The sequence below is a fragment of the Neodiprion lecontei genome, chromosome 7, assembly GCF_021901455.1.
Source record: "Neodiprion lecontei isolate iyNeoLeco1 chromosome 7, iyNeoLeco1.1, whole genome shotgun sequence".
Taxonomy (NCBI): Eukaryota; Metazoa; Arthropoda; class Insecta; order Hymenoptera; family Diprionidae; genus Neodiprion; species Neodiprion lecontei.
Genome location: NC_060266.1, coordinates 15,005,214 through 15,028,586, shown reverse-complemented (window position 1 = coordinate 15,028,586; position 23,373 = coordinate 15,005,214). Strand labels below are relative to the sequence as shown.

Genomic DNA, 23,373 nt, shown 5'->3' with positions numbered 1-23,373 from the left:
TAATTTGAAGGCTTCGATCTGTGAACGTTTCAATCGCACGCTGAAAGGTAAAATGTGGATACGGTTCAGCATGCAAGGAAGCTACAAGTGGCTCGATATCTTATCTGATTTGTTTTCGGCTTACAACAACGTCAAACACCGAACCATAAAAATGAAACCGTCGGATGTTACCGTTGCAAACGAGAGGCTGTTATTACGTCAGGCGTACGGAGGGCTTCGAGCGATACCTACCGTATCGGCAAAGTTCAAATCCGGCGACAAAGTTCGAATTAGCAAATTCAAAAATGTCTCCGAGAAAGGTTGCACTCCCAATTGGACGACTGAAATATTCACGATAAGTCGAGTGGAAAATACTCATCCTGTGACGTACAAGCTCAAAGACTACCGAGATCAACCCATCGCTGGTGGTTTCTACGAACAAGAGCTCCTCAAGGTTAAACATCCGGATATCTATCTGGTGGAGAAGGTGCTCAAGAAGCGCGGAAGAAAAATATACGTTAAATGGTTAGGTTTTGACAATACACACAACAGTTGGATAAACGAATCGGATGCGTAACATTTGAATAAATGAATTTTTTTTTGTAAAAACGTATGTCCCTCTTTATTTTATATCCGACACACAACAAGTATGCGTCTTCATTTTTTAGACAATCGACAGACATATGCATCGTTGTACAATTTCTTATATTTCGGAGCGTTCTTATTCACTATCCTACATAACAATAATATTTTATACATCACGGTACAGTTATAAATCACAAAGCTAAGGTGTAGGCTTGTAGCCCCACGGAAGCGTGTCGGTTGTATTTTGAAACACGATCCGCTTGTCGTCATTCCAGCTCAGTGCTACTTTCTGCTGTTCTACGGTGTATACGTCGTGCTTTCGACTCAATATCAAATGCTGATTTGAGGATAGATTTTCACGGTTCAAAACACATTCCAAATAATCGTTGAAAGTTATTTTTCTCAACGCTGATCCTTTGACACCTTTGGCACGTTTATTGTCTTTCTCATCTCCGAAGACTCGGAATGCGTACAGTTTAGCTCTTAACCCTACAAATTCCAGCATTATTTTTCCATTATTCTCATCTTTCATCAAGCCGAGAACTTTTTTGTTCGCTAGAGGCATTCCGTAAACGTTGTCAAGCGGATAATCCGACGTGTCGAATTTGTGCAAGTCCTCCTTTATATGTTCGTATATGTCGGGGACGGTAAAATTGTAAATCAAACTGTCGGTATCCGTATACATTAATTTTGCTCGGTTGCCGAATTTCTGCTTAATGTAATTGTAATGAAAATCGTAGATATATGTTTTAGCCAGATCCATGATGGAGAAACCTGCATACAATGGTTTATTCAACTTGACTTTCGTCTTACTCATTTCAACGATAATTATATCTTTGTCGAAAACGGTGCAGCTGTGAAAATTGGGTTTGGCTATAGTAGCTCTAGCACCGTATCTTCAATCCCATTTCGTGATCAGCCTGACATCTCTATACTTCCTAACATTTTCCATTGTTTTGACAAAAACTGCGTTGTTCGTCAGTTTGTAAAAATTTTTCTCGAATTCGTTGTGAGATTTGTCGCGCAAATCGGTATTCAAATCTATGTATTTTTTGAGCCACGGGGTTTGTCTGAATTTGAGAACTCTGTGTATTTTGAGTAATTTTAAGCCTAATTGTAAGCATTGTTTCAAAACCCTGTAGTGAACAACGTAGTTTTTCTTGGAAAGTAGCGTGGGCGTCAATTTCGGTTGCTTACTATTCGAGATCGGAGGTATGTAGTGCTCCGGACACAGTGGTAAATCCTTATGAATTTCATGCAGTTCCTCAGGATATTCCAAATCCACCTCCAGTATGTAACCAAACTCCGCATCGTCCGAGATGGTAAGAACGTCGCATTGTCCGAAGTCTGATAACCATTCGAAGGAACTGTATGGCAGAGCAAAGCTCATAGCAGCACCGTACAAATTATTAACGTCAAAGTACATGAGATAAGATTCTTCGACCTCAGGATCGAATTCCTCTCCCATATATCTATTGTTGGCCTTTGCGTATCTGTTCGAACACTGTGACACACCACCACGAATACCCTTTTCGATAAACATAACCATGTCTATGTCGGTGAGAAGCTCGAGTTCGATGCCTGTACATTTTAACATTGCATCAAACGACAGACCGGGCGCTGTGTAGTAATGTAACGGGTCCAGTTTGTACGTCGTCCAACAGCTCTGTCGAAAGTTTTGAAAAACGTTAGCCAGTAAAAACACGTCCGTTTGTAAATACAAGTCCGAACACTCTCCCAAAGTTTGAACGTTAAAAGTTTGCCAAACTTTACATGCATGTGCATATTCGTCGTCTGATATATCCCGATCATTTAATTTTGAGTAAAATTGTTGTTTGGATGGTAACCGTCTGTCCTCGAGCTTCTTCCAACTGTCTATGTATTCGTACGGGAACACTCCTTTTCTGGTCAATAATTGAAATTTATCTGAGCTATGATAAAATTTTCGTGTGATTGATTTCTGATCATCACCGAGATACGTTGCTAATTTCTCAAGACTACTGGGCATGAAACGGTACGAATCTACGAATCTAAACTTTATATCTGTCCCCTCGACATATTTTATAAAAGAAATGTACTTTTCTTTGTTTACGGGTAGAAGCTCAATTCTGCCCTCGAACGATGCAGCCAGTGCTTTGATCAGAAAATGTGAGTCGTAACCCGACAGATTGTGGAATATCACTGGGATAATGTGCGAATTTTGGTAATTTAGATTGCAACCTCGGTGAGCAGCACCACGGTACTTTCCCGTGAAATGGCAGTGATCACGATGTTTCACGTCTGTGAGTGTAAACGGTTTTTCACAAATGTGACACACTGTTGTTGAGTGAAATTCGTTGATTTGATTGAAATTGAGCGGTTCCATCGGTACAACAGTCTTGTAGTATCCCTCTAACGAATGTGCCAATTCCGCTAACTCGTTCACAAACCATTGAACGCAAGTCTCTCCGCGATTAATTCTGAATTTTGAAAGCGAGTTGTCAAACGCACAATGTAGATAGTAAGCTATACTATACGGAAGATGCTTCTGATAAATTGTTCTTGTACCCATCTTTTTGAACGTAGGTTCCAGTAAACTTTCGAGATCCGCGTAAATGCAGAATGGAACGGTTTCTTTGTGCTTGAAATTTTTGAATTTCAGTATTTTTTCCTCATCTGTAGGTAGAATAACTTTGGTTTTGTTTAAATTCATGCAATCTACATTGTGCTTTGTTAAACACTCTTCAGATTGAAAGTGTGATAGACACCTATCACATAACCAAGTACGACGTTTATGTTTAGAAATTTAGGAACTTGTCAACCGCGATAAATTTCGAATCCATGCAAAATGATGTGTTACATTCTTTTCAATATTTTCTATACTATTATCATCATCGTCGTTTTCAGACTCTATTACTAAAAGATGGATTGTAGGTTTATCAGACTTGTTTCGGCTTAAATAAATGGGTACAATTTCACTGCGCTTTTGTTTTTCCGCACTATCTATACCATAAACGTTAATTGAGAGTTTGTTAAGTTTCTCAAATTTTGGAATCTGGTCTAAAGACATTGGAAAATGCAAACCGTCGTATTGTAGCACTGAGCTGAAATGTGGATACAAAGTAATTTCATTGGGATTTTTGTTGTTGGCTGGAAAGAGGGCTGCAGTGACCGACCAGAGGAAGCAATACGCGTCTCTGTTGCGGATGTTGACGACAGCCTTCTTATCTTGAATATCTTTGGGTAGTGGTGTGTATGTGAACACACCGCCTCGCAGTGGCACGTACTTGTTGATATTTACAGTCAAATTGATTATTTCGGTCAGCGACCAACCAAAGTCTCTCTCTTGAAAATCTTCCACCTTGGCCAACACTTTTTGCTTTACGTTCTCTTCGAACCACCCGTGTATGTCAGCTGGCTGGAGGATGATCTGGTTTCTGGTGTTAAAATATTTGATTTCCTCAACAAGTTCAGCGTTTTTCGTTATATTGAATTTACAACACAAGACACAGTTTGCTTTTAAACTTCCCACTTTTCGTAGCATTTTCTTCAGTCTTGCAACGACGAGGTGTTTCGCATCTTCCAAAAACCTGTTCAAATCTTTATGCCGCAGATTGATAATGGCTCCCGTTCGAATTCGACTCTCGAAAGCTGTCTCCAAATCTTCCCACCGTACTCGATCGCTTCTTCTTCGGCTTCGTAATCCGTCACCCACTTTTTGAAATTGTTGAAATTTGACTGCCAACGATTTCAGAATTCCAATTGTTGTCAAAATTCTTGTCTTCTCCCCGATCGTTGAGGCGTTGTTGCGTAAGATTTTATTCAAAAGCCTGATATTTTGGGTTCCGAGTCGAATCCATTTTGCAATCTCTGCCGGTGACGATTTTTCAGATAAAATCTTGAACGCCGTTTCCATAATTTGTATTAATTTCAAACACTTTTCGGAATCCATGTTTCTTCTTCTTCTTTCGATCACACACTTGACAAAGATAGAGTTGCGAAGCTTGCTCTAGAATGATCGCTCTACGCTGACATGGTCCCTTTTATGGGTAAACACTGACGTGACTCACACACACACACACACAGGCGGCTTCTTCACAGGGCTCACGAACTCAATGTCGCACTGCAATCCGTTGTCCGCAGGCCGCTCGCCGTCAAGTCGAAACTTGTCGAACGCATTGTTTTGTCTAAAATTCGTTCAAGGTCAGAGCGGATCTTTCGGAATTCAACGTCGCACCGAAATCCTTTGACCGCATGCCGCTTGCCGTCAAGTCGAAACTTGTCGAACGCATTGTTTTGTCTAACCACCTTATCAACCACGTGACATTCCAAAATTAATAGTTCCGAGAATTGTTTGTCCCAAATTCAACGTCGCACCGAAATCCTTTGACCGCATGCCGCTGACCGTCAAGCCGAAACTTGTCGATCGCATTGTTTTGTCTAAAATTCGTTCAAGGCCGCGAGAATCTTCTCGAACCTTCTGGAAGCTCTCAAAATCTGACACACGCCAGGATTCCCGGTCGTACGTTCGAGGATCCACGGGGACCGCTCGAACGCCTGAGGATTCACGGAGTGCGCTCGGTAATGCAGTTATCGATCCCGCTCGATGAGTATGATTTTCTTCCCCGCAAAGAATACAACTTATTCCACAAGGGGTAACACCACGACAATTTCAGGCATTTTTTACCGACGATCACGGTCATTTTGAGGATTTTTTACCGACAATCATGGTCATTTGGAGGATTTTTTACCACTTTTACCGACAATCATGGTCATTTGGAGGATTTTTTACCGACGAACGGTCGGCAGAGCACATTTGATCTTGCGAGAGTGGGAGTAACTTTCAAGGGTTTGCGTCTGGGCTGCGCGGAGCGGAAAAGGGTTTGAGTCTGGGGAGAATGTATAGGCGGACTGGTCGGCTCGGTCGGTAAAGAAGGTGTTTCTACGCAGAACCCGCCTTGCTATACTACCAGGGTGTCCCCAAATTGCCTCCCACGGACTAGCCAGCATAATACCTCGTTAAAATCCAACCAAGAATTTCTTTTCCGGAAGCTCTTTCGATGCATAGTTTTTGAATTATAAGCGATAGCGCTAGGCCAATCAAAGTGCACCATTTCATCTTGATTTGCCGCTACGCAAATTGCTGTTTTGTTCGACCGGGTGAATTATTATTATTCGTTTACAAATTGAATATTGGCACCTCCCCTCTCTTCCTGTTGTACCCCTTCTCGGGCGCTGACCTCGGTATTGTTGCCGCGGCACACGCTGCCGGCCGCACATCCATGGGCGCACACTTGTGTGTGTAAACAGAAGCGCATCCTCAAGCATAAGGAGTGCAGCAGCGAGAGAGGGGAGGTGCCGATATTTAATTCATAAACGAAAAATAATAATTCACCCAGACGAACAAAACAGCAATTTCCGTCGCGGCAAATCTAGATGAAATGGTGCACTCAGATTGGCCCAGCGCTATCGCTTATAATTCAAAAACTATGCGTCGGACGAGCTTCCGGAAAAGAAATTTTTGGTTGGATTTTAACGAGGTATCATGCTGGCTAGTCCGTGGGAGGCAATTTAGGGACACCCTGTATATTACTAACCTTAATCGTGTATACTTGTCGAATAATCATAAATATTGGATATCAAGCACTATTTTATTCACTCTGAGCATATCCGCTTATATTTAGTTAACCAATATTTTTGGTTCATGATATTTAATTATTGCGGAATTAATCATAACTCATCATTAATTTTATGTAATTCTTAGACGGTTCGTCAAGTTTCCATGTAAAAAAATGTCGTAATATGATTTATCATGTTTATTCTTTCGTTGGATTTTTAGTAAATTGAATTACTTGAACTTCACGTCGGCACTCGCTTTTTTATTTTCGAGCTATATTCACGAAAAAATCACAAAGGAAGACGGTGTGACTACGGTGGCGGCTACGAAATTGATCAATATGGCTGTTTGTCATTTGTTTGAGGAAATTCGCCATGAGTCGAACTGTGTGGAGATTGATCGGAATAAAAATGTTGATATCGCTAACTTTATGAGGGGGCACGTATCCTTAAGTCCGGATCAGCAATATAGTTTGGAGAATACCAGTTGGTTGATTGCCGATACCGAACTGGCTAATGCTTTCGAATAGTAGTTTGAAACTTCTCTCACATTTGAAAAATCCCTCGTGCAGAAACAGGTTGTAAGGTGTGATATGGAATTGAAATGTTCGCGGTCTTATTAGGCCACAAAATGTAACACGAGATGGAACGGGTGAGGCGGCGCCCAGGGGCGCTAATTGCCGATACGGTTGGGGTAACCGCTCGGCCAGCGAAAGGGGGGAGATCTTCTGTGTCACCGGGATCTCGTCCTCTTCCTCTCTGGGGACGTCAAGGCGCACGGTCGTTCGGTAGCCCATTATAACTCGGAAAGAAGGAAAGAGGTAGGAAGGAAGAAGGAAGGGAGAAGGAAGGAGCGGGTACAGAATTTGGAGATCAGGACAGATTTGGCCATTAGTGGAGTTTGATAATCGATTCTCCGCCATTCCCTCGACCCTATAGTTCCCGGAGGTTAAGGAAAGAGCCAACGATAAAAAGCCCGTGAATAAGATAAGTCCCCAAGGCAACTTTAATTTCATACTTTCGACATTGTAAGGCTGGGGAGCTGAATGTATGGCGAAAAACGTTCGAATGCAAATATATTTAAACCTCTATGTGAAGTAATAATTTAGCCGTTCCCGTTTCATTAATGATTTGTACAGCAAGACGATACTACAGCTTCTTTTTATCATGTGTGAGAGTCGGGACCCGCATTTCAGTGGTTAATATTGATAAAATAGTACATTGAATATGAGATTAAACATGTGTTGAATCGATCGGCCTAGGCGTAGAAGTGATTTCACCTTTCATCGCAACTCGTTCTGTAATTTTGTTATTTATTTTCTCTTTCGGGGACCGATAACATTTTGTTCATTTGTTCTATTAAAGGGAAAAATTAGGCATCGGTTTATTGTATCCATATCCTTGAAATTTAATATCTTTCTAATCTCAATTATCTCACAAGGTATTTGACAAAGTGAGTTGTGAAAAAAGTTGCTCATTCGAAAACTCGAAGACTTCAACAAGTTTCTACTTTTGCGGGTACTTCATAGAATATACATATATATATAGTGCTACGCCAATCCTCTTACGCTACTGTGAATGCTAATTGGAACCAGCGATGATCAACATATTTGATTAGTATACTAACAAATTTTTTCGTGAATGTGGAGAGAGCTTTTCTGTGTTTCCTATCACCATATTAATAAAAAAATTGTAAGACGGGTCACGCCGTTCAGGCGCTGAATTGGTGGGTTGAGGTTTGAACTCGGTCCGGCTACACCTTGGCAAGGTTTTCCGCAGTTTCCCCCCTTGCCCCCCTTGTGCGAATACGGGTGTTTCTATTGAACATCTTAAGACAGCTGCAGCCGCATAATGATGGTCATCAATCCATCTCTCTCCTTGCCCCGCACAGGTCTACGTAGACCTCCGAGGACATACTGTAATTGGTATGGCGGGAACTGACTGTACAAAATAAGATAAAATAAATAAATATCAAAGCATCCAACCGTTATTATTCGAAACTTTCACCCAACCACATGATAAATGAAAAAGTTACCATCTTGCAGCGAGCATTGGAATTATCACGCAGAGTCGATCGATGGAATCATCGATTGATCGATAATGCGACAAACCTGCGACAACACCCGGTGACACCAACTGTCGGTAAGATCAGAGATAACAATTTCGTGCGTTAAATGTCTGCCATCTACCAATAAAACTTTGAAACGTCTGCTCATCCGACAAAGAAATAATCAAAATAGCTGCTCATCTGACTGAGCAATAATCAAAATGGCCGCTTATCTGACTAAGCAAAAATCAAAATGCCTGCTCATCTGACTAAGCAAAAAATGTCATTGTCGAACTGTTTGTTGGTAAGATCGGGCAAAAATACTGGTGACGCCACCTATGTTAACGCTTCAGCCGGTAACAATATTAAGGGTAAGGTGAATTATCGTAGCGGTAACATACCGACTGTCGGTAAGGTAGGAATCGGGGCAACTCTGCCGGTACGCCGCCATTTTGTGTCCCAGAACTCTTATATCCATACTACTGGTTTATCAGCGATACTATCGCACAGATTTGACGATGGCACAGAACGGTCGACGGCCTCCGCAATATTAGAAGCTATCATCATCAGACAGGAACTTTCGATATTTTTGGATACGACTACTTTTCAATAAAATGTACAAAACATAAATCGTGAATGAAACGTATTTTTAATTTGATGTGAATAATGAATCTGTTTACAATAAGCGTTGGTTTTACTCACCTAATTCTATTCAGACTCCCACTTGCTGATGACATTTTACATTGAATTTCAGATTTTGTCTCTCAGTAAATAACACCCAATTCCTGTATCATTTAATATTTGCTTTTCCGTTGAACTCTTTATTGCGTCGGTTGAATGTCTTCCGATATCGACCACGGTATTGCTGAACGATACTATGCTTCTTAGACTACTCACGCAACGTAAAAATAAACAGCAACATAACCTCAATCCGTGGTTTTACGCGTGAGAGATCCACAGCTCTGGTCTTATTTTGTGTACGTTGGCCGTCTGCCAGCAGACGAAAAGATCGCCGCGGGGCGATTTCACTAACCAATGAGATTGAATTATTTGGCGCATGCTCATTTACTGTATAGTTTCTAGAGATTGTCCCGGTATGTAAAATGGATAAATAACAAAAAAATATAAGTCATCAAACGCAAAAGACTGTGACCTGTCACATAGGGTGACTAAAAAGGGTCGCCCGCCATATAGGGTGGCGGCAAAGACTAACCTGTTACATAGGTTGATCCACAAGGGTCATCTGCCATATAGAGTGGTGGCAAAGTATGGCCTGTCATATAGGGTGACCGAAAGGGGTTGTCAGCCATATAGGGAGGCGGCAAGTTCATCTGTAACATAGGGTCGTAAAAAAGGGTTAAAGACCATACAGATGACGGTACAATGAGTCCGCAGCCTGAGGCGGCTGTGTGAAGAGGTTCAACATGCCGAGAGATCGGCTCGTAGCAAAAGCAGAAAGTTGAGCGTCTGATCCGACGATAGTCGAACGGTTCTATAACCAAAGGAGAGGGGAGAAGATTCTGAGGCCAGCAGCGGCAGACTTTCGCGCAGTGAGTTGGTCGCAACTCGAATGTATTACGAAGCAGACCTGAAAATAAAATCTCTCTGGCCGAGAAGTATTCGCCTCACTACTTTCTCCTTCCTCCGCTTTTACCCTTGATTCCGCCTGGACGGGTTGGGAAAATAACAATTATGTAACTTAACAGGCTCACCGACTGACCTCGCAGGCGGTGAGTAGTTTGACTCTTACGGGTTGTACTCTAGCAATTTTTTTGTCTCTCAATCAATGAGCAAACGACAAACCTTGTGCCTATGTAGTCGGTCCCTAAGCCTGGTAAGTTTTACCGTTTTCTCGCGGTGTATTAATAGACATAAAACTAAGAAATAATGGTGCACTCACTTTATAAACTGTCCCTGGGTACATCTGATGGTCCACAATCCGAAGAAATAGAAATTTGTCGTTCAATTCCACAAAGAGACTACATATTATTGAAAAACCTGTATCGATTAAAAGTAGCTTACGTGAGATCTTATGGCCGTCACACTTTGAAAATTTGAGTTCTCTACTGAAGAAATCTCAGGTTTCACACGAAGAACTCAAAAGTAAGATACATTTTGAACATGAAAAACCGGTTTTTTGTTTTGACAAGAAATGTATTTTTGAGATCGACTTTGAAAAGTTATCTAAAAAAAAAATAATATTTTCAGAAAGGTGAGAATTTTTTACATAAGATGCCTATTTTTTCATAATTTTTTTGTTTTTTGTCGATAACGACATGAAAAGAATTCGCGCTTAAGGGGAGACTTCGATGAAATTTTCCTCAAAAATGAACAAAAAATCCAATTCCGATTTTTCACGGAAAAACGATCTTTGAACCGTTCCCCATCTGGGAAAAATTTGACATCTGTGGAATATTTTTTTAATGTGTTTTTTTGCTCGAAAAAGAAAAATTTTTGAACTTTTGACTGTCATAATGGGTCCACTTATTAAATTTTTAGAAATCTGACTTTGGATTCGTGAGCAGCGATCCAATCAACGTTGGAGTACCAATTTTTGCGGAAGTCCGTCGATCCGTACCAATATTTTTTGAAAATAAAGGAGCGTGAAGTTAACAGACTGCCTCTGAGCCACATCATCGGTCGGTAACATTGCGGATAACTCTGGTACTAGTTATTGTGACATATACCCTAAACATTTAGGTATGAAAATTTTTATACGTTAGCAGTTATTCCCAGCGAATGCGTTTGCCAAGCTATTTTTCGGAAAATACATTTGACAAACTGTGACAAATTTTTTTTGTGGTTTGAACTACTGCGACGTAAATTTTGAAGAGATCTGTCTCTCAAAATAACTCCAATTAGCACTCGCTCGCCGTCAAATGTTACAGCTGCGGTTATGAAATGGATGAAAATTACAGGAATCCACGTATCAATGACACTTCGACAAGGCCACCCTTTAAAATAAACAGGCGAGTATTTGAAGGAATAGTCGACGTTGGACTAGGGCATTCAAGGATGAAAAAATTTGTAGGAGTAGAATTTATTAGAGGGGTCGGGTGACTGTATTAAGTAAATACACTTGTTTGCTTATTCTCTTGATTCCTTTATTCCACTATCTCGAACTCTGAATAGACACATACGATGTGCTCGTTGCGAGCGTTGAGCCTCGAATTGCGGGAGCCTCGCCCGCGCACAGCGGACGGTGCGCAGGGGAAACGCACGGCCGCCAACAGCGCCACTTAGATATGTGCGATATCGACAAAGCTATTTCTCACAAAATTATATACTGAAATGGGCATGCAAGGCATGAGTGTCAGTAGCTTCAAAAGTCATGTGGACCAGGTGAGTGCAGAGACTGACAAGTTGGAAGCGAGAGTTTTCGAGAAGGATAGAAAAATTGTTATAATAGCGCATGAAGTCACAGATCCTTCAATAGAGAATGGGATAGTACTTGATGTCGCAGTATCTTACAACCGTACGTGGCACAAACGAGGCCTTACATCGTTATATGGAGTAGGAATGGTCATCACCATCCTTACTGGACTGGCCATCGATTACCAGGTGCCCTCAAAATACTGTCAGGTATGTGTCGTTGTTGCAGTCCAACTAGATGATACTTCGCCTGATTTTGCAGTGTGGCAAGATGGTCATGAATCAGAGTGCAGAAAAAACTACATCGGAGCGCTCCATACTCAAAATCCAAAGATATCAGTGAGATCTGAGAAAGTGGCAGATAATGCATAAAGGATGAGCCAGCAACGAGATGCCAGATGAAAGTGTAAGGCTGAATGGAACGCAACGACGGAGTGCAAGAAAGCCAAACGAATAGTGAAAATTAAGAAAATCGCTGCGGAAAAGTCTGAAACAAAAGCCGAAGGGACAGCGTATGGTGCTAGGGAATTCGAACGGTCTCTTCACAGAAATAATTTGCAAGCAGTCAGCTCCAAACTTAAATTCAGGTATATTATTGTATATTAGACTCGAGTGTGAGCTAGATAAATATTAGTTGATAGTTTTCATTTCCTCAATATATTATTGAAATATTTGTCTATCCCTAATAATCATTCTACAATAAAAAAATTGGATTTTTCTTTGCTTTTATGTTCCGGAGTGAGTTCATTGAAAATTGAACGATTCTGGAGGAAGAATCGGAGTAAGAAGAGGGTTGACCTCAGAACAGACACGCAGAAACCGATTGGATGCAAACTGGCACGAAGGAATGGAATTGAAGCGATCAATCAAAATAGTGATAGACACTGACGAGCGATACATGATTTATCAATATATTACCCACTCACAATTTGAAATAAATTTTGAACTCAATTCAAATAATTGGATTAAAAAAAAAAAAAAAAAATTAATGAATAATGAATTTTTTTCCGTTTGACCTAATTTTATATGGTCCAAATCAATGTTAAAGTCAACTAAGTCAAAGTGTCTCATCTGTACATTAAATATCTCATTCTGTGCATACTTCGTATTTGCTTCTTAGAAGGTCATGAAACTGAATTCATTCAATCGCGTTTATTTCAGAACTATGTTTTCAGATATTTGAAAAATTTTTTACGCATTAGGTTTTATTCAATCATTTTGCCCTTTGGCACATATATTCTCAGGCATGTTATCTTGAAATCATTGCAGGGAATTTTAGCTCCGGTGAATATAACTCATTTCCCAGCCTTTAATATACTAAAAATTGTAACATAAACAAATTCAAATAGTTCAAGTAATAGTTTTAATGATTTAGAAATCTCCAATCAAAAATTCCCTGCTGCAAATTTTAGTCAAGTGTATTCACAAAAAATTTCAACCTTCTACGATTAAATCTAATGCGCAAGGGATATTCCGAAGAAATCTTCTAAAAAAATACATAACTTTGGAATTACTAGACCTACTGAGCTGAATTTTGGATCAGATTCTAGTTTTAGGATTGTTAGTAATTGCTCTAAATTTTAGAGAGATTGAGCCAAAAATACGGTAATTTTTTTTTCATCGAAGTCTTCCCTTAAACCTTAATTGGACCGGAATGATAAACTTTGATGTGACATTTCTTGCGGACGTTGAGTAAGAAAAGGTTTCAACTTGGTGAAGTTTTCAACGTACACGCTTCAGAACGTTAAAATTTTAGATAAAGCGATTTTTTCACGTTCCGTTACATGCCAATTGCCAATTGCGCGTGTACACTTGGGGACGAAGAATCTAAGACGGCTAATTTCTTACATTAGCCAATTATATTGACAACACAGAGAAACCTACGGCGCTATAGTGGGCCGAGCGCGAAACGAACTCTATCTCAATAAACATAATATAACCCATGACCGTCGAATCTAACAAGTCATTATCCCCGTGGTATTCTAAGGTGAGATTCGACGGTCATGGGTTATGTCATGTTTTGTGAGATTGAGTTTATTTTACTCTCGGCCGACTACAGAGCTGTAGGTTTCTCTATGTTGCCAACGTAACTGTCTAGTGTAAAATATTAGCCGTCTGAGATTCATTGTTCCCAAGTGTACAGTTGTGTCTTCGTTAGCTCCACCTCTGATGGTAGAGTGCAACACCTCCGTAATTTCCTATTTCTCAGATCTCTTAGCCTCAAGGTGCGGAAATTACGGAAAGAGCACTGTATTTCCATGTATTCCTAGGTGCGCCGTTATTTGTGGCAACTTGGCAGTGTTCGGTTGCCTCGCTCAGCTTGGATGAAAAATGTGCATCTCTTAGCACAGGCTTACTGCGTGACTCTAAAGAATCCCATTCATCCGATAACTACGGCTTGTAATTACACGTGTTGTGAGTAATACATCTTAATTCTTGAAATATGATTTTTTCCGAAGGGATCCGACACAGGACGGATGTTTGCTGAGTTATTTTCCTTGCTGGTGTCACTAAATAATGAGTGTGAGGTGGGTGGAGAATGGGTGGTAGGAGCCCCACTGCTCGAACTTCCAGTTTCTGAACAAATAACGGTCCTTCATAAAACGGATCATTCGATTCATACGATGCGGCTTTGGGCTATGCAGGCGGCTAGTCATATCGCTCATACTTGGGATTTGAATGCATTTTTCCTTCTAGTGCGAGGAGATTTGAAAAATTGCATTGAAGAGCTTTCGTATCTCAAGGTGAGTAATTCCTGTATTAAAACATACTGTTAGTTGTTTGATCCATTTTAATTGTATTTATCAGAGCGCAAACTAGGGATATAGTTACGAATGGCAACACAAAAGCCTTCCTTGACCTTAATTTAACACATTAATCTGGACAGAAAACATCAACACAATCACAAACCACGATAAGAATAATAAACCAATCGTCCAGTACTTTAGCTTGATGAAAAGTGGGGTACACAGCTGATTTTTTAAAATGTTTCTAACATGATGTTTGTTTTAAAATTCGCAATGTGCTACAGAATGAATCTATCGCGGGGTTAAGAAATGAAATTTAGCAGTGCAAACTGACAGTTTCTTTCGAAGTTTATTAGAATAACTCCACAATGAAGGCTTTGAGCATAAAACCGTATACACCATTTGTTCGTCATTCAATTTGGAAGAAAAATATTGCATTTCAAATATCCAATCGCAAAGTTTATGTTTCAATATGCAAAAAACAGTCTTAGAAGGGATCTTTTTCCAACGTCTTTGAAAGAATATTAAATTTCGACATGGGGTTATACAAATCATAACTTGAGTGGATTATTCTACCTGTGATCCATATCCAAAATCTGGTTTTCGTGCGATAATCAGTTTCTGCATAATCATTGTTTGAAAAAACTAAAATAAAAATAAAAACGGATGTAACCATCGCGGTACACGCGGCAAAAGGAACTTCTGAAACTTTTCTATATTTTCACTTAGAACTCATTTCGAATGAGATGTATGCTTGAGTGGAATACATTTATAGAGAGAAATTGTCGAATGAAATCATAATGAAATTCTCTATTACTCTAATTACATTGCACTCATGTGATCGTATCGTGCGACGGTTTGCCGTTACGGCTCATCGATTAATGCTTCACACACGGTTGCAACCTAAAAAGTTGCTTCTAAAATGCGAAGTTTTTAAATCTAACTTGATGAATAATATTAGTCATGATTTTTCAACGTATAGAAAAATGTACGAACTTTCGAAAAACCACGTGACGGCTTTTTTTGTAAAAATAATGGTAAAGGGAAAAACGGCCGAGATACAAGATTCTCAGGAGAATAAAATCGAGTTAAGAGGTAAAACTTCAAAAGTGTAAGTAGCCGTATGATAATGCTTTTACTTCATTACTTTATATTGCTGCGTACGTATAAGCCGAGCGGTCGATAGCAAGACTGCCCACTACGGTAAATCGGTGCATGATGATGAGTAGAATAAATATGGCATCGATTCCGGTCAAGTACATCCCCGTGTGCACTAGTCTCTAATTTACCTCACCGTTACGCATGTCGCAACTCCTTGCGCAAATCGAATAATAATTTTTGGCCGCACACAATGTTATCCCTTCGTCCGCTGCGCCTATCGCATAATGTGCTAATTACTTACCCAGCACATACAATGTCGCCTCTATATAGATTCCGGCTAAGTAGATCTCCGTGTGCATCCAACCCCAATTTCCACCACCGTCGCGCATGTCGCTACTCCTCGCGTTTATCGCATGATAAGTTGTTCGCCGCATACAATGTCACCCTTTTATCCGCTCCCTCTGACATACTTGCCCGTTCTATGACCCTTTTAATACAGCTCGTCACAGTATACTTCCAACAAAATGCATACGCAGTAGATCTTATGCAGTTTGCTATCTCTGCATTCACCACCCTCACAAGACATCTCAGCCGCTATCAGTTTCATTGTACGATAGAAGCAGGGCATTATTCCCAACATACCCACAGACATATTTCAACGTGAAACCATCTATAATGTTTAAACGAGTGCTAATCTTCTCCTACATCATCGCAATATATGTAAGAGATTTGCCCATCTACGAATTTATCGCCTCCCGTCCCATCTCACTAACTGCACCCATTAATTCAAGACATATAATATCCGGATTCAATACATCATCGAACCTATGTCCAACGCCACTATAACTGAACTTCAAATAACCGAGAAGTGACACCCTAAATTTCATAAAATTTTTCACACACACGAATCATCATAATATAATAAGAAATAATCGAATTTCTTATCACAATTTATATGTGTGTGACATATCCTTTTTGTATTCATAGTAAATCAATTGCTAATAGCAGTTACTCCGCAAAACATAGGCCAAATTTCCGCTTGGCATGAACGAGACGGGCGCACACACAAACAGTCTCCCCCTCTCTTTCTCGTGCACACTCACACGCCAGCCGGTGCATGGCCAAGAAGCGGTACGGCACTCAACGGTTCTGGTCTTTAAATCTTACAAAATAAAAGCGGCAGAAGGCCACGGAACGACGATTCAGAGCTCTTTATTATTCATTAACGAGTCAAGTAGGGAAAAATCTAATGTGAAATCGGCTTAACCGCCACGAGGCTCGCTGGCGTATACCAAAATGGTCGATAGAGTCGGCCGGCTACCTGTTGCTTGAAAAGATGGCCTGTGGCTGGGAAAATCCCAACACCCAGCGAGCATCGTGCTGACGTCCACCTACTTCAAGCGCGGCGTAGTCTGGTTACGTCTCCGGCTTCCTCGTTACAATCAGTGACATTGACAGGAGACGCAAGGCAGTCGGCAAACAGCACGGCAAAATCTAATAGTGATTCAAGATTTACTCGACAACGCAATAACATAACTATCTTGTATCACGACGCAAAGGAGAGTCAGGCAGCCGAGCGCTCCGTTTGGCGCGCTCCCGCGGTGGCGCGATGGCGGTGGCAAGGGCTGTTCCGTCGTGTCGGCGAGACCGGCGGGACCCTAGGCAGCGGTGCTGTTCGCCGTGCTGTGCTGGTATCGGCGAGGACGGTACACTCAAAATCGGTCTCTCGGCTACGGAGTACCCAGGGGGAGATTTCAGTTGGTCGTAACGTGTGCCGAGTGGCAAGGCCGGACTTTGGAAGCGATTTAGGTGGAGGCAGCTCGACCCTTGGGCAACGATGGCGATGCTGGCATGTGCGGCAGCGTAGAATGAGTGAGCAATAGCGTGACTACTGGGTCCAGGGCTTCGGAATCCACGCCAGTCATAGGCGTTTCCTTCCGGTTCCCTCGTCGGCAGCGCAAATTATATAGAATGGTCGAGTTCGGTAGTGATCACGGCAGCATCGGCAACTTCAGAGAATTTTGCGGGGAAGACAACAGGCATTAGAAATTATACAAGAAACCCAAATTGAACTTCGATCGTCGTTCCATGCGGCACGGCAGGACTCTTCCCTCGTTTGCTGGATCTATTGGGTTCCGCCTGGGAGTGAACGTGCGTGTCGATGACGGGGTGAAAAACCCGCCACGGCACAGTAGGATTATTGAGGTATTATTGAATGTTTCTTTTGTACGTCATCAAACTGACCCAAGATCAGTCATACAATCATTATACCACCGGGTGTACTGCTATTATAGAAAATTCAAAGTCTTATATGTATCAAGTTATTGCAATTCCTGAATTACAATTTGGATCACCAAGAAGTCGATGGATGGTGCAAGAATATCGCCGCCGAAATCGCAATGGCAACCGAAACCGCAACCACAACCGAAACCCCAACCGTAACCAAAACACCATGGGTAATATCAATCTCGACTCTATCAACTCTACAAATCTTATCTGAGCCATAAACGAAGCAGATATCGATCAACTACGAAAATTAATTTTCAAAACCAAAAATGAATGTACTACCTGCTGTTCACAGAAACAAATGCAACGCCTAAACCTGGAAATAACTAGTAGCATACGTTGCATTTCATTATTGAATCAGGAGTCATTAGCATACTTTCTTCAGGGGTTCCATCAGCGTTTCAACCGTTACGTACGTTCTATCCGATTTCCTTCGGTTCTTCCTTCATCGGGCTCATTATTGCTTGTCTTACACCCTGGCATTATTCAATTTTTATTATAGTTTTCTCTTTTCGATTTACCTTACCTCGCTTAACCCATTAACGCCCGAAATGACACTTTTCATATAGTTATGTTTGACCGATTGCCAACAACGCTAGGACAATGGGATTTTAATAAAAATTGGTACCCGACTATTTTCAAGGATGCTCTTTCAGTTATATTTTCTATAGAAAATTTGCAATTAAAAAACAAAACAGCGAAATTTTGGTGGTTTTTTTGAAAAACTATTCATATCGAACCTTTATAATACTCAAATCCGACTCTTTTCTGAACAAATCGTGGAATTTTTATGTGTACTTTGAAACCCTATTGATTAGGAATTTTTTTTGATCAATTATTTTCAAACTAGCGGCTTGAAAAGGGTGAAATTTCACGTAAGAATCAAATAATGGTTTCTTGCTTGATTTCTTAAGCTAATTGTTATATCCTGGGTTCAACTTTGGATATAACCTTGATTCGTTGATTGAACTTCGAAAATTATGGAAATTTTGAAAATTAAAAATGGCGGATTCAAGATGGCGGATGAAATCATTGAAAAAACGTTAGTTGGTGCAAAAACTTCGTGCCTAGGGTTTTCGGGGTCGCTGATTACGAATCTGAGGTCAGTTTTGAAAAAATACAAAATGGCGGATCCAATATTGCGGACAAAAATCAAAATTACATGATTCTGCCCTAAAATTTGCTCTTAGGGGTTTTAGGGGTCTCTCATTACAAATATGAACTTACGTATAGGAAACTCATAAGAGTTGATCAAATATGGTGGAAAAAAAATACACATTAGATAATTCTGCACAAAAACTTGATCTTCAGGGTTTGGAGATCTCTGATTCTAATTACGATATATCCACAATTTAAAATTTCTGAAAACTGACTTCAGATTCGTGATTAGAATCAGAGATCCCCAAACCATAAAGAGCAAGTTTTTGCGCAGAATTATCTAATGTTCATTTTTTGTCCACCGTATTTAATCAATTCTTATGATTTTCCTATACCTAAACTCATATTTGTAATTAGAGACCCCTAAAACCCCTGGGAACAAATTTTTCGGCAGAATCATATAATTTTGATTTTTGTCCGCCATATTGGATCCGACATTTTGTATTTTGTGAAAACTGACCTCAGATTTGTAATCAGGGAATCCCAAAAACCCCTGTGTTCACGACAAATTCGTGAATCCCCTACAACTCCGGCCCTGGCTTGCGCACGGGCCCGCAAACTTATATGTCCGCTCCTGAGCTCGATCTCTAGCAGCTCGCCGCCGCGAGCGCCACCAATTAAGTCACGCGCGCCACCACCGCAGCCACGCGCGCCTCCCACGGAGAACCACGAACTACCAACTCGCCGAGTTTCTCGCAAACAAGTTCGGGCCACGACTGGTGTATAAGGCCGACGAAATCACTCATCAGGGGGATTCCGTCTCACCGGCTCTCACGCTACACACTACATCCCGGTCCTATAGCTACGCAGTAAACGTCGGTACGCTCTTTATCTTCGGAGACTAGATTCTTGGATTATCGCATCACTGGCACCTCCACTCTGGCTTCAGCCAGCATCAACAAAGGGACTTGTTCCCGCAACCCACCAGCTCCCTGGATCCTGCATCCAGAAGAATTCTCGCCGAGGCCTCTCACAAGGCCACCCAGCGTCACACTATCACTCTGGGACATTCGACGAGCTCGATTCACCTCACCACAATTGGTAAATGGTAAGTACTGGTATTGCCATCTGGTGGCTCAAATTGAAACTACTCAAACCGGGTCAGCTGGCACAAGGGTATTTTCTCACTGTTCAAGCTGTTGTAAAAAATAAATATTGTCTTTGCTATTATACCTATTTTTTAAATAATTTTTTTAATCAAAAAAATATTATTTAATGATGGAAAGCGTCGAGGATTTGTTGGGCGTTCGATTTTCTCCGAAACCAAACAAAAGTAAAACCTTTTGCAGTGTATATGGGTGTAGCAGTAAAGCTTGCAGGAATTTAGATGTAAGATTTCATTATTTTCCAAAACAAAATGAAAATTTTGTGAAAATTACTAATGCTTTCGGAGTGGATGAGAAAATTGACTGTCGAAAAATGTGGCAAAAAGTGTTAAAAATAGGAAAAACTATTACAGAAAATATGCAAGTTTGTTCCTTGCACTTTAAAAAATCGGATTATTTCTCACCAAGTAATTATATTTATTTTTCAGCTCATTTTTTTTTTTTATTCTCAATTTAACTAAGAAAATTTGTTTTCTACGCAGATTCTGGGTCAAAAGGCAAAAGACGCTTGAAAAAAACCGCAGTGCCTTCTTGTAATCTGCCTTGTACTGATATAAAACCAGGATCCAGTAACAAAATAAATAATGACAGAGAGAGAAGAAGAATTAACAGAGATAAAAACAAAAATACCATCATTTCAGGCAATGAAGCTACTAATAATAAAAAACTGGGTTCATCAACAAGTTCAACTACTACTCAGTCGACTTGTGATTTTGATGGTCAAAAAAATTCAGATCCTTTGGATCACACTGCAACGAGTCTTATCACTTCAGAAGAAAATGATAATAGATCTGTTGTGGCAATGTTGTCAGTGGAAAATGTTGAAACGACTGAAAAAAAATTTATTGATACTGGTGTTCAAATTAGAAGTGGTGATTTGCTGATTGATCTTTGTGATGTTATAAAAACTGAGAAGGAACTCAATACATTAACCGGCATTGTGAACTTTGATATCTTAAATACCATCCTTGATATTTTTAAAATCGGCTTTCCTAAGTACGAGTCCGAAAGAATGCATCTTCGCAACAAAGTTATTATGACATTTATCAAATTGAAGCATAATTTATCGTATGCAATCTTAACTGTTTTATTTAAGTACTCTTCAGCGTCACATTGCCGTAAAATTATTCTGCAAATGATCGACATGCTTTACGTTTGCTTGAAAGATGGAATACCTTTTCCAGACAAAGATGAGATTTCTCAAAATCTTCCCATATGTTTCAATGGCTTTAGAAATGTTAGAATTGTGCTGGACTGTACGGAAATTTCTATACAGAAACCAAAATCGTTATGTTGTCAACAAGCAACATATTCGCGATATAAAAGTACGTACACCATCAAGTTTATGACTGGTGTAACTCCCGGAGGATTGTTATCCTACATTAGTTCGATGTATGGAGGGAGATCTTCGGATGATGCTATATTTGAGCAATCTAAAATATTGGATTCACTAGAAAAAGGTGAAGCACTGATGGTCGACAAAGGGTTTAGGGTAGATAAGCTGTGTAAAGATAGAGATATAACTTTAATACGACCTCCATTCAAGAAAGAAAAACTGCAATTTTCCAAAGAAGAGTCGCGCTTAAGTGCGAAAATCGCCAGAGCACGAGTTCATATAGAGCGTTCCAATCAAAGACTTAAAGTATTTAAGTCGGATGCCAAGTGGTCTTGTTAACAAGGGCAAAGAAATATTAACAATTATTGGTGCAGTTGTAAATTTAAGTTCTCCAATTTTAAGTAATGATAAATTTATGTCAAACAACGCAGATTAATGATTAAAATACAAAAATAACTGTTAATAATGTAATATTTATTTAAACTTTATAATAAAAAATCTTAATTTTTACATTTAAACTTACTTTAACATTTTTGGAGTGTTTACTTAACAAGGTTACTTTTCACAGAAGTATTTCGTTTCGTACAAATTTTTAATTACGTTGCTCATCTTTGCAAGCATGATGTAACATTTGGTTGGAAAATATTAATTTTAAAGATTCAAATAAGTCTTTCACAAATTTTTCGTCAAAATCAACAGTAATAACTTTCAAACTTTTATCGTGAGAGGAAAATAGAATAAAATCGGTTTTTTTAACATTTAAAATACCAATTCCAAATTGAACCTGGCCATAATATTTATGATTTTTTTTCAAAATCAAATTGTTATTATTCTTCGGATCCAATTCGAGGTATTTTGTATTAGAAATAATATCATCCATACTTAGAGATTTACCTTCGTATGGGCATTTAATTTCCAGCAATTTAACAGGCGTATCATTTTCAAATATAATTCCGTCAGGAGAATAACCAAGCCAAGGATTATTTTCTGAAATTACGAGACCGCATTGAAATACATTAGTTGATGTACTTTTGTCATATGCTATTCGAGCGTCTGATTCACATTTCAAATCGTGATTTATTGCTGTATTAGAAAAAGTGCTAGGATAAATATATTTTAGCGATTTATTCTTCCAATTAGATTTTGGATTTTTTCGGTAGGTGTACAGTTTATAACATTGCGAGCCCGTGATTCTAAACTTTCGTTCTTTTTGCCAGATACTATAAAATTTTTTACTTTCTTTACAAATATCAACAGGATCTCCTGTTAACTGTTCAAACATTTTTTGACAATATTCTCGTAGAGGTCGGAAAGGTTGTTCAGATAAATTACAGAGGATAGATGAGGAGGATAAGTGTAAAATCATGGATCCAATCTGCCGAAGGTATTCAGGTGGTAGAGTTTCAACAGTGTGATGTAGTGGAGCATGTCGTCCAGCTCTATTATAAATAAATTCAAAAAAAAATTATAAAATACAGTGTAAAAAGATAAATATATCAAAAAAATCAAAAAGCTTGATGAAGTAAATAGTCCATAAAAATTAAAATATACAACAAACAAAATTGATTGAAATGCAAAATTGCACATGTGTATAAGAAATTCCATTACAGTATTTGATTATAAAAAATAGAGCTTTCATTAATTAGCGAGTATATACATAATTGATTGAATTAATAATATTTTGTAATTAGTTGATAGCTAATCAAACGAATCACAAATATAATTTAAGTAAATTTACTTTATCATAATTTTTATAAAAAAAAAAAAATATCAGTTATTAAAATTAATCATTCACGCCCATACGCATGCTCTGATAACGTTGACTTCAAATGTTTTGAATACAATTTCTCCTTGATCAGCTTTTTAACTTCATCATCTAACTCCAGGTGATCCTTTTTAATTTTAAAACAACTACGGTCACTTGAAGGCTTGGCATTATATTGCTCTAAACAAGAATCTCGTGGCGCGCTCCAAAGGCATTTCCTGTCTGTTGATGATACGATTTTGAAACCAGTTACATCATTTCTAAAATTATAAAAAAATTCATAATTAAACTTTATC

General features: G+C 39.5%; 2 protein-coding genes across 2 annotated transcripts in view; both read left to right on the top strand.

Moving 5' to 3' along the window:
* The window catches only part of LOC124295564, a 284,978-nt gene extending 270,447 nt beyond the window's left edge, over positions 1-14,531 (top strand). Inside the window, exons 7-8 of the mRNA XM_046745987.1 lie at positions 14,038-14,322; positions 14,466-14,531. Of these exons, the coding sequence (XP_046601943.1) occupies positions 14,038-14,322; positions 14,466-14,531 (351 nt within the window). The remainder of the gene's footprint in view (positions 1-14,037; positions 14,323-14,465) is intronic.
* A 6,247-nt stretch (positions 14,532-20,778) lies between these two features.
* On the top strand, positions 20,779-21,651 carry LOC124295563. The gene has a single exon (XM_046745986.1). The coding sequence runs from the start codon at positions 20,779-20,781 to the stop codon at positions 21,649-21,651; it is 873 nt and encodes a 290-aa protein (XP_046601942.1).
* The last annotated feature ends 1,722 nt before the right edge of the window (positions 21,652-23,373 follow it).

Excerpts from the sequence above, each read along its gene's own strand:
- LOC124295563 (XM_046745986.1), top strand. The coding sequence starts at position 20,779 with ATGTTGTCAGTGGAAAATGTTGAAACGACTGAAAAAAAATTTATTGAT.